Source organism: Drosophila hydei, unplaced genomic scaffold, assembly GCF_003285905.1.
Source record: "Drosophila hydei strain 15085-1641.00,03,60 unplaced genomic scaffold, DhydRS2 tig00008114-arrow-pilon, whole genome shotgun sequence".
In the NCBI taxonomy this organism is placed as follows: Eukaryota; Metazoa; Arthropoda; class Insecta; order Diptera; family Drosophilidae; genus Drosophila; species Drosophila hydei.
The window spans coordinates 8,562,462-8,574,502 of NW_022045827.1; the positions used below are offsets into that span (position 1 = coordinate 8,562,462).

Here is a 12,041-nt window from a genome sequence, read left to right on the forward strand (position 1 = left end):
TAGTTGTAATTTTTGGCTGCTTAATTTTTCAGTTTAGTTTCATCTTGCTTTCCCACTGTCTTCCTCTCTCCCTCACTCTCAGTTGTCTCTATTTTCTTTTTAATTCTCGCTCGGTCAGCTCTTTGTGGAGTTTGTCGCTTCGGTTTGTCGTTTGGTGACCCGATTTCCGCAATTTAATGACTTTTGTTTGGCCAGCGCATAATTGCTGGGAAATGTGCGAGGGACAGTTGTGACAGAGAGAAGAAATAGAGAGAGAGAGAGGTAGAGTGAGGTCAGGTAGGGCGGGCATTGATAGGGATGTTAAGTGTCCATCAGCGCTGAATGAAATTTTTGTTCGACTTTCTTTTTCTTGTTGCGTTTCAAATAGTTTTTGTCTTTGTTAACATCTAGTTTTTCTAGTATTTGTTGTGCGTGAGTGTGCGTGTGTTTCTTTGTGTCTGTGTGTGCTTGTGCTAACGAGCAAGTGATAATTTTTTGGCGTATTTATTGACTTTGTGGCATTGTGGATTCACGTCTTCTCTTCTTCTTTACTATTTGTTCTTTTTGTGGTATCTGTATTGAGTCACATTCAGCCGGAAATGAGCCTTGCCCCCGGGTGGCGGGTTCAAGGTTGCTCGTCGCCCTCTGTTGCTGCTGCCGTTGATATCTTTGTTATTAGCCTAGGCGTCTGCAAGGAGAAAGTCGAAGGCACTGAGGCAGCGTTGCTCACTGTTTGTTTACGTTGAGTTATAGATAGAGAAAAAGATATGTTCCCGTAGCAGGAAGTCGTCGATAAGCTGCCTAAACTATTTATAGCACCCAAAACTCTTAGCTGCACTTTCAATTGTTTTCAGATCAAATCGAAAGGGCTGCCAGATGTGCTTGGCCTGAAAAATCTTTTAAACTCGTCCAAAATTTATGTTTTTTAATCGTTTCATTCTCATGACGTATTCTAAAGCTAACAAAATACTTCACTTTATATAGCGTTATCAAAAGAATATTTAAATTGTTTTCAAAGTGATCTTTCTCCAAATAAAGTAAATACTTTAAATAATTCTAGTTCAATTTGAATAATATTTAAATATTCGTTAAATTTTATTATTTCCACAGTTTAAATACGAAATTTATTGTAATAATGTTTTACTTATATTTTGTAATTAATTTTTTGATTTATTTAATATTTTTCAGTTAATTTGCAGCCTTTAGATCATTGTTTATTATTTTTAAATTTATTACAAATCGACATAAATTGTTAGCTACTTTTTTATATCTAAATCGCAATCAAATGTCATAAATATATTTCAAAATTGAATTTTATGATTCATTTAAGTCCCTTATCAGCAAATCAATGCAGAAGATATAAATAAGTTTAAAAAACACTTTAATTTGACATTTTCATTCAAATAATTCGAAAATAAGCCAACGACCTTTGCCTTTGCTCCTGCTGCCAGGCAACCCTCGTCAAAGTGATAGATCCCCCCATTGAGCTGAAGACGAGTTGAGTTAAATCCAGTTGAGTTGAGTGAAGTTCTAAGCGCTTAGCCGCCGGAAGCGATTGCACCTCCAACGGCCGCAACATTAGCATACAAATGTGTCAGAGCCAAACAGCCAAATAAACCAAGCGACAGCGAACAAAAAACAAAGTCCAACTGCAGCAAATAAAAAAGAACAAATGTATGGAAGAGGCAGCGCGTGATTTCTTGACTAATTTTTATGACACTTTTCATTTTATGACGGCGCACAGTGTGACAAGTGTATGAAGATCGAGTGCAAAAGTTTCAATTACAATTGCATGTAACAAAAATTTAGTTTTCTTTGTATTAAAAATCAGCAATATTTACTGAATTTTCTATATTATTTATATTTATTTTTAAAATATTTTTTAAAATACAATTAAGTTACATTTTGTATTTTGTTATTATTTAACTGAAAAATATTTATTTTATTACTATTTATTTTATTAAAAGAAGTTCTGTCTAAAAGCAATCTGAAACCAATTTGTAGCTTAAAAACAAATATTTTTGTACAGTTTTTAAACTCACTAATGAAACACTTTAAATGTATTTGAAATATTGCAAGACCGACTTGATTCACATAAGAAATTCAACTGACAAATATTTAAAAGGATTACTTGAGCATCCTAGTTAATCAACCATTTTGAACCACTGTGCCTATGTGTCGCTGTTAATTTGAAAAGTAGCTGCTTTACTATTCCTTCACTCATTTAATATTTACGAGTTTTTTCTTTAAACTTTAAAGGCAACTCTTCGATCGTGTTGGTGCATAAACTTTTTTATCGCTGCCACTAAAGGTGGGTGGAGGTGGGGCGGTGCTTTTGGTCATAAAATTGTTTGGGCCTCACTATTAAAAACAATAAATGTCAAAAATGTTGCTGGATCACAATGTTTCTCTAATAGAGAGAGAGTGTGAGAGAGAGCGAACGCTTTTAGCCATGCAAATCACGTAAATTATGGCCACGGCCGTATAATTTCTTATCGCTCGAACATGATTTCAAATGATAGACGGGAACTGCAGCAGGACGAACCGTCGGACGGACGTCTGGCTACATGACCAAGATTTAGTGGGCGCGACAAGTTTGAGTTTCTTTTTAGCCAAGTTATAGAGGAGGTTCAGGGCGGGGGGCCAACTGCTGCAATTGCCAATTGGCAACTCTCTGGCAACACGCATAAATTGAGAGCGCCGTCGCTTTTTTATCTAATCCGCGGCATCTGTGCGGCGACGATGACGACGGCGACGCGTACATTAGTTGCAGGCCTATTGGCTGTGGATCTGGCGGAGCTGCTCCGGGTTGGGTCTGCTCCGACGACAATCGACAGGCAATAAATCACCAAAGTTGCCACAGAACATTTTACGCAAGCCGCGCACACCAAACAAATTTATGTGCAACCGATAAAAATCGGAATCGAACATTAGAATAAATTGTCAGTCAGTTGCGTCGCGTCGCTTCGATTTGCCTGGAAAACCCAGTTCCAAAAAAAATACGAAAAATTTCACATACCAATGCAGCACAGTTAAACGATTCATTAAAATAGACTGAGAAAAATAAAATTGCTGGCGAAATATTTATTTGGCAATCAAAAATATTTTATTAATAAAGGAAAAATCTATGAAAATCTACTACAAAATTAAGAGAGAGGGAGTGAGACATAATTATTTTGAACGTTTCCTTTGCAAGATTTTTATTTAGTTTAGTAAATAATTAAATACCGTTAGATTCTAATAGTTGCTAAGAAATTGCTACCTTTGCAATTCCTTAAGATCTTCTTTATCATTATCTATTCCTGACATATTTTTATCTCTAATAAATTCTACTACTCCAACTTAACTGAAATTAATGACACAGATCTCTTTTCTTCTACGGCGAAAAGGGATTGCTGAAAGGAGCGATCTGGCAGAAACTATTGCTAAAGTCAAAGTAGAGATCGTAATGGAGGAAATGTTTAAAGATGAAGATGCTTGGAACAGAGTCTGAGACTACCATAAACAGATTTTGCGGCGGTTAAAGTAAGAACTGAATGCAGGAACACTGAGAACAGTGAGCAGCTAGAGCATACAGAAGACGCCTTGAAAAAAAAAAACAAAATATTCTGCTGAATTAGCAACATTTAAAGAAGCTTTAAAAAAATCAGTTAAAAATCCAATCGAAATTCTTTTATATATTAAAATGTCAAGAAAAAATCTATAATTTGTAATACTAAACGTATTTCTATTCACTTTAGACCGATTTCTAATTTCATTTAAGTTTTCAACACATTTCCAACTTAAAACACTTTCAATTGCTAACTCCTGTCAACTAAAGCAATCAGAAAAAATCGCATTATTCGAGCTTTTAACTTAGTAATTGCTCTCAGGATTCCAGCACATGCTGGAAATGTGGGGAAAACCCCTTTGGAAAACCCCATGAAATCATAAGCACAATTGCAGTAATTACACATTTTTTTGTTGTGAACTTTTTACTTACCTTTGAATAGTTCTCCTTGCTCCTGCTGCTGCTCTGGCTATCTCTTTCGCTCCTGTGTCTCGTCGCGACTTTTGTCACTTCTGGCGTATGGGCGGGTGTTTGAGTTGTACCGTTAAAAGCACGTTCCTTCAGAAGGACAATAATCCGACGCGTCGCTGTTGCCGCCTCTATGCGTGCGTATATATATGTACATCTATCTCTGTGTTTGTGTGTCCGAAGTGCCGTTATTGGCGGCGCGTCGACGCTGCTGGCGGAGTATAATCCAATAATCCAACACGAATGAGCGTGGCAGGCAGAAATTGCAAAAAATAGACACAGACAACAACAACAGCCGCTAGTCCTCCTCGTCTTCTTCTTCTGCTGCTTCTTCTTGCCCTATGTGCGTCTATATATGCGTATGCGTGTGTCTGTGTGTGTGTGGGTGACGACTGCGACGCAGCCGCTTATTTAGTAAATTAAACTTTTCACTTTTTGCAATTTGGCCACACAAAATGGAAAATGGAAAATAGAAAATGGGCAATTTACTTGCTTTCGTTTTGGTTTTTACCCAATTCACAAATACACAACAACAACAACAACAATGTGCGCGCACACACACACTTAACAATAAACAAAGCAATGCCGACGCTAGCGCCGTTGCAAGCAGCAGCTAGTCTCAGCCTAGCCAAATAGCAACAACAACAACATCAGCAGCAGTAAGTCAGCGTCGGCGGCAGCGGCGTCGGCGGCAACAACTTTGCTGTAGTACACAAAAAAAATAGAATTCCTTTTTCACTGTGCACTGCGCGTCTCAGTTAACGTCGACGTCGCCGTCGCTGTCGCTGTCACCGTGCTCTACCTTCTTTAATTTGTATATATGTATTATGTATTTAGTTGTTGTTATGTACTCCACTTTGACTACTATTTGATTCTTTTATTAATGACATTTCACCTTTTTTTCCACAAAAACCAACCGCCAGTCGCCGCGTAAATTTTTTTTATTTTTTTTCTTTGTGCGACACTCACCGTAATTTACTGCTGACGATTAAATAGACACTCTCACTTTGCACACACTCTTAAGGAGTAATTGTTGCAAGCAATGCGACACTCATTTAATAAACATTAGAAATTTTTTTGTTTTTCGATTTTCCGCAAAAACACAACAAAATTTCTGTGAAGCGGCCGGTACACGCGCGCACACAACCGTTCGAAATCGCCGTCAATTCCAGACTGTTAAATAAATGTAAATGCAACTGTTATACTCAAAATGGACAACAGCATTCAGCTGTTAACTCCACTGTTAAATAACTCAATATTCCTCAATCAAGATTTTAGCCGAAAAATGTTGAAACTAAAGCTGTCATATTCTTCTACATTTTGCAAGCGCCTCAAATAAAAACAGTTTTAAAAAATAATACTATTACATTTTCTAAGTGGATTTTATTAAAACTTTATAATTTTCGATTAATAATATAATAATTTATACACATATTTCATACAATTTCAACTTAGCCTTTTTTTGGCCAGCGCTAACACCGCTGTTATGCTCTCTGAGCGTCTGTTAATTTAACAGTCGCGCGCTCTCAAAATGTGTGACCATATGTTGCCAGTTTTAGGATTTCATTAATAGAAAAAATACCAGTTTCGCATGGTTGCACACAAGCCCTTACTACTGCCAATTTGAGTATTTGCTATCAAGTAAATGCTTCAAATTTAAATTTAATATGTGAATTAAAATAATTATAATTATGATTAATTGAGAAATGTAAACTAATAAAAGAAAATTAGTTCTAACTTCTATGGAATAATACGTATGATATTTATTTGTCCACTCTATTCTTTAATTCATTTAATATTTGGTCTAGGCAGTTGCTGACAAAAGCTGATTGATTTAAGGGAAAGTGAACGTTATTCACTCCCAAAATCTGCATCGATCTCTCTCTCCCTCTCTTTATATTTTTGAATTCCAATTCATTCTTGTGTTACTCACCCACACTCTCTATTTTTGTTTTTGTCGCTCTCCCTCTGTAATAACTCCTATAGCTGTAACTATTTTATGTATTTTTATAATATTGTTATTTCATGCATTGATAAGATAACACACACACACAGGTACGCAAGCTCACATTCATTAGGTTATTAACAAAGCCGAATGTTTTTGTTTTTTTTTTTTGTGTATGTGAAAAAATATGATTAGTTGTCGTTCGGTTTTGAAGCCGGCAAGTTCTACCGACGAACACAGACAGTGGGAAATTGCACAATTCCAAACGAAAAGTGAAAGAGAGTGAGAGAGCACACAAAAATGCCGTCGCTTACCGGCAAATTGCTGTTGCTCTATTTCTACCTATTATGCTTGGCTCTGGCGGCTTCCATAACATTAGGTTCGGTAACTGTTATATAAAAAAATCTAACTAACTCCCTTTATTCTGCTCTCTTCTGCTCTCTTTATGCAGATGAGCAATGCCAGCATGCAATTGACAGCTGCGATCGGTGCCTTAACACGCACCTTAATTGTGCCTGGTGCACGGATAAAGTGAGTGCGCTCTCTCGCTTTCTCTATTTATGCTGTTGCTTAAAGTCATATTCGCTCTCTGTTGCAGACCTATGAGATACGCTCGCGCTGTCTGTCGCGCGAAACTCTGCTCAGTCTGAACTGCAGCGAGGCGAATATCTATGAGAATCAGCCACAACTGGAACTGCTGCAGCAGCGCCCACTCAAGGATTATGAAACGCGCGACGAACAGGCGGTGCAAGTAAATCCGCAGCGCGTCTTTCTTAAATTAGTCAAAGGTGCGTATCTTATCGCTCGCTCGCCCCTTCCTCTTTTTCTCTCTCTCTCTCTCTCGCACCCTCCTCTTAGCTGTTAAACTATGCTACACATGTTATATTTATCGGCGCATTAGTTAGCTTGCGCTCTGCCTTTTGCTGCGAAAAACTGTGTCATCGCATTTTGTTTGATTTGCTCATTTGACACATTCATATTTTTGAGGGTTTGTTCATGGGTGTGTGTGTATGTGTCGCTTATCTACAATTTGTCTGACACATTTTATATCTAAGTTATTGGAATTATACGGTAGCGCGGGAATCCACAGAGTTTACTGAGTTTACCCGGCTTATTTACCTGTTAACATGGACCTAATCTGCATATAAAGTTAACTCAAACAGACAAAAAGTAAAGACATCTATCACATGTTAAAATTTCATTTAAAGATTGATTAATAATTAACATAGGAAACTTTGAAAATTGAATTGAATTAAATTCAATTCGCAGACTATTCTTATTAGAACATGTCATGCGCTTTAATCTGATTGGAAGAGAACTTCAGTCAGACAGTTGCTCCAACTACATGATCATTTTCGTAGCTCGTACTTTTTGTATGGCTCATATAAGTCTATATATAGTTGCCCGATCTTCCACTCTTGCACAAGGACGTCGACTGGAGGAGGCACGGCTTTAGACACTCTTCGATAGCCTAAGGCTATGCTGAAGGCTGGCAGCCTTTGGTTCCACAGCATCCGTTTCATCCATCGGCTTACTACGGGCGTCTGTTCCCATCCTACTCCCAAAAAAAAGTCTAACACCTTGTTAGTTTCCGCTGCTTTGACTCCTTAACAGGTCTCTGTGGGGCTCAACTTACTCTTGCTTAGACTATTACAGAAACTTTGATGCAGTGTGTCTGGAATCCTTTTCAAATTAGTATCCTCAGAAAGCTAGCAAAGCGATAACTGCAAGATAAATTTAGTTTATGCTGCTGTTAAATTAAACCTGTGATTAGTCAGGAACTGGTAAGGAAACGAAGACGAGAGATCATTCAATTGGCTGTCATTAAAATGTGAATGGAAAAGGAAAAAACTGTGTGAGCTGCAATTATGGGCTGGGAAAATTGTGGGGCTTAAGGATTAAAGGAAGGCAAACATTTAGCAGGGGTGCGAACAACTACTCTTAATAATGAAGGGTTATAAACTGGAGTGTAGTGCAGTGTAGTGGATAGTGTAATGGAATGTGGAGCAGACAATGCTTAACTACTGCTGGCTGTTGTCTGCTGTCTGCTGTCTGCTGTCTGTTGTATGTTGTCTTTCAATGGCATCGCAGCCTATAAAACAGCTCGTAAATGGCGCACTTAACCCCTTGACTTTACTGCCCAGCAGTAAATGCCCTTCTGGCCCAGCCCACCCCACGATTGCAATTCCAATTCGAATATCTTTTGGCAGGCAACACGCAACGCATCAAGCTGAGCTATCGAGCGGCACGCAACAATCCGCTCGACCTGTACGTGCTGATGGATCTCACCTGGACGATGCGCGACGATAAGGATACGCTGGAGGAGCTGGGCGCCGAGCTAACCCAAACGCTGCACAATCTAACGGATAACTATCGCCTGGGCTTTGGCTCCTTTGCGGATAAGCCGGCCATGCCTATGATAATGCCACAGCTGCGGGATAATCCGTGTGCCGCGGAGCGGGAAAGCTGCGAGCCCACCTACGGCTATCGGCACCATCTGAAGCTCACGGAGAATGTCAAGGCATTCACAGCTGCCGTCGCAGCCAGTAAGATTACAGGGAATCTGGACAATCTGGAGGGCGGCCTGGATGCCCTCATGCAGGTGATTGTCTGCCCCGAGGCAATCGGCTGGAAGCAACAGGCGCGCAAAGTCGTCATCCTGGTCACCGATGGCTTCATGCACTTCGCTGGCGATGGCCTCCTGGCGGGCATTGCGCAGCGCAACGATCGCAAATGCCATCTGAATGAGGCGGGCGAGTACACGGGCTCACTGATCTATGACTATCCCTCGCTCGAGGAGATCTACCGGGAGCTGCTGAGACGCAAGATCAATGTCATCTTTGCCGTTACCGAGGAGGTGTTTGGCACCTATAAGGAGCTCAGCGGACTGATGCAGGAGATTAGCAATGTCGAAATACTGAGCGCCGATTCATCCAATATCTTGGAGTTAATCAAGAAGAGGTAAGCGCTGCTCTGTTGAGTATAGAAAAGGATTCTTGGCAATATTCCACTCTCTTTTTATCTCTCTCCGTATTGCGCTCTCTATCTATCGCTCTCTTCCTCTCTTTCTCTTGTTCTCTTCCTCGCTTTCTCTCTATCTCTCTTTCCTTCTCGCTCTTTCGCTCTCTTACTTTCTCACTCTATCACTCTCTCTCTCTCTCTCTCTCTCTCTTTCTCTCTCTCTCACACTTTCCCTTTCTCTCTTTCACTTTCTCACTCTCTCTCTCTCTCTCTCTCTCTCTCTCTCTCTCTCTCTCTCTCTCTCTCTCTCTCTCTCTCTCTCTCTCTCTCTCTCTCTCTCTCTCTCTCTTTCTATCTTTCGATTCCTCCGGTTTCCTCCAACTCTCTTCTTCCCATCCTCTCCCACTCGCTGCCCAATTTACTCCCCCTCCCTCCGCTTCCAGTTATGAGAGCTTTCTAAAGCGCACTCAATTCGGAGACAACAGTCCGGACTTTATAAAAATGCAATACTTTACGGATTGCGCTGGACAATTTCCCAATTTGCGTCAGCGCAATTACTGCAACAATGTGAATTCGGGCAAGGAAATAGAGTTTTTTGTCGACGTAACGCTCACAGATTATCCAGAGAATGGCGCATTGGTAGCGTATGCTTCGCAGTTAATATGAATATTGTAAAAGTTGGCTCAATAAATCTCTGCAGAATCACAAGATACGCGTGGAGGAGGCGTCGCTCAACGAGTACATGGACATCGATGTGGAGCTGCAGCGTCCATGCCCGTGTGTGGAGCAAACTGAGCCGGATGATGAGTACGCGCGATTCCAGTGTGACAATCAGGGCTACTTGAACTGTGGCATGTGCGTGTGCGATGAGGGCTGGGCGGGCACCTTTTGCAATTGTCCGACGGATCCATCCAATGCGACAACGAACGAGGCGCTGTTAAGGACCTGTCGTCAGCCGCTGGATAAGAAGGGCGAGAGCTTGTCCAGCGACGTCTGTTCGAATCATGGCGAATGCGAATGTGGCAGCTGCATCTGTGATCCCGGCTATATGGGCAACTTTTGTGAGTGCCTCGAGTGCATCGACTGCGATGAGGACCGCGCCGAGTGCTATTGCGGTCAATGTGTCTGCAAATACGGCTGGTCGGGCACGCAGTGCAACTGCAAGGAGTCCACAGATGAGTGCACTGGACCGACCGGGGAGATCTGCTCTGATCGTGGCACCTGCGAGTGCGGTGCATGCAACTGCCAGGAGCCGTATCTGGGCGTCTTCTGTGAGATCGATACAGAGACCGACAACAAGCTGTGCCAGTTCTACGAACCCTGTGTCACCTGCCTCATAGCCCAGAAGCAGCGCATCGGCGGCTGCGAGAATGTCAACGAGATCTGCTTCAGCGCCCAGTACAATGAGCGCTTCACCCATCTCTTTGTCAATGAGCTGGAAGCGGAGACCGTTTGCCTAGTGCGCATTGTCAACCAGCATGGCATTCAGTGTGACAGCTACTTCAACTATCAAGTGATCGATCGTGCCAACTATCTGGCCATACAGGCCAATGACTGTGAGCCCCTTAACATGTACGCCATGTTTGGCTATATATCGTTGATAACTGTGATATTGGGTCTGATCATCATTGGCCTGATCTGGTGGTGTCTGCGCATGAAAGACGCTCGCGAGGTTGCACGCTTCCAAAAGCAGCTGGCGGATAATGTGCGCCAGGAAAATCCCATTTACAGAAATCCCAAAACCTATTACGAAGTGCCCAAGGCCTTGAGCGCTAATTTCACTGAGAATCCATTTGCCAATTAGCATGGATCAGTCAACAATAATAGTTGTATTAAACTAGTATTAAGCTACAGGAGCTAGATTAAGATTAAGGCCAACAAGTGCCAAAGCGTCAGACACTGAGCAAGATAAGCTTAAACTTCTACATTAGCTTAATATATATTGTCCATAATATATTCCAGGTCTATTTACAGAGAAGATGTTTAGCCTGTCATCAAATATTAAGGCCTTGTTATGCACTGTCAAGAAATATAATAAATATATTTCATTTAAAAATATTTTTAATTATTTTTTAAAAACTTGTTTTTCAAAACAAAAAAGTAAATTAAATTTTTGCTGTATTTATAAGCGCCAAACTTATATATTTTAAATATTTTTAAAAATTAAAAACATAAATATATTTAAAAAATAATAATTTTTTTTTAATATAAGAGAGTGCTTTTAATTTTTTTATTGTTAACAGATATAAGTGGTTTCTTTTTTAATCAGAATTTAATTTGCATATTTTGAGAGCTATAAAATTGTTTTCAATATTTTATGTACATTAAAAATTCATGAAATTAATTTAAGTAATTTTTAATGAATCACAAGCTTATATATTTTTTATATTATATTTATATTTTTTATAATTTATATTTTTTATAAATATAAAACATTAATATTTCCTCGACGAAAAATGGTTTACAAGCAAAAAATTCAAAAATGTTTTTATACATTTTTATAAATACAAATTAAATTGTTAGTCCATAAAAATTTAATATATATTTTTATTAATATATTATGATTGTTTTAAAATAAAAATGCATTTTTGTGTTATATTTAATATTTATATATTTATCTTTTTATATAAAGATATATTTTTAAAATAGTTTCAATCGATAAATTATTTGTATCGTATTAACTAAACATTCGATGCACACAAAATGGTATTAGCTAATTTAAATGAAAACGTTTTTTATTTTTTTCGACAAATCTATTTGCCTGCTAACTAAGTTTTAGTTGAATTGGTATTAAGAATAGAGCTAATTAAGAGTTAAGAAAAAATATATGTTTTTATATCAAGTTGCTTATAAAAGAAAAGTTTACCTACGGCAAAAGTCGATTGAAGAAATCACTCGGCCTACGCTATAGAAATTGGTATATGTAACCCGATGCAATAGCGGATTTAACTAGTTTTAGAATTATACGATTTTTGCGTATTAAGAAGAGCTACAACCGAAGGGAAATGCTTTTAAAAACCTGACTGCTGACTACACGTTCGTTCGACTCCTTCTTTCTTACACTGTACAAAAATACGAATCAGCATTTAAAGAACTAATCGTATCTGAGGGCCCCGTGGGGGGCCATCATAACTAAAT

General features: G+C 39.3%; 2 protein-coding genes across 6 annotated transcripts in view; one reads left to right on the forward strand and one right to left on the reverse strand.

Moving 5' to 3' along the window:
• The window catches only part of LOC111596074, an 87,745-nt gene extending 82,587 nt beyond the window's left edge, over window positions 1–5,158 (reverse strand). For 2 of the 4 annotated variants that reach the window (XM_030224402.1, XM_030224399.1), the window contains exon 1: window positions 4,967–5,158. The gene's annotated coding sequence lies outside the window, so the exon portion shown is untranslated. Of the gene's footprint in view, window positions 1–3,967; window positions 4,209–4,892 lie in introns of those variants that run through there. The other 2 variants (XR_003944274.1, XM_030224400.1) reach the window with 2 other exon arrangements.
• A 785-nt stretch (window positions 5,159–5,943) lies between these two features.
• LOC111600868 (integrin beta-nu) lies at window positions 5,944–10,878 on the forward strand. Of its 2 annotated transcripts, XM_023317198.2 has the most exons (6): window positions 5,944–6,321; window positions 6,394–6,473; window positions 6,541–6,730; window positions 8,153–8,903; window positions 9,347–9,542; window positions 9,604–10,878. In XM_023317198.2, exons 1-6 carry the CDS (start codon window positions 6,243–6,245, stop codon window positions 10,705–10,707), a joined length of 2,400 nt encoding a protein of 799 aa, XP_023172966.1. In that variant the 5' UTR covers window positions 5,944–6,242; the 3' UTR covers window positions 10,708–10,878. The 2 variants fall into 2 exon arrangements, with proteins under 2 accessions (XP_023172966.1, XP_023172973.1); XM_023317205.2 differs by lacking the exons at window positions 5,944–6,321; window positions 6,394–6,473; window positions 8,153–8,903 and having other exon boundaries at window positions 6,671–6,730.
• Window positions 10,879–12,041: the final 1,163 nt, after the last annotated feature.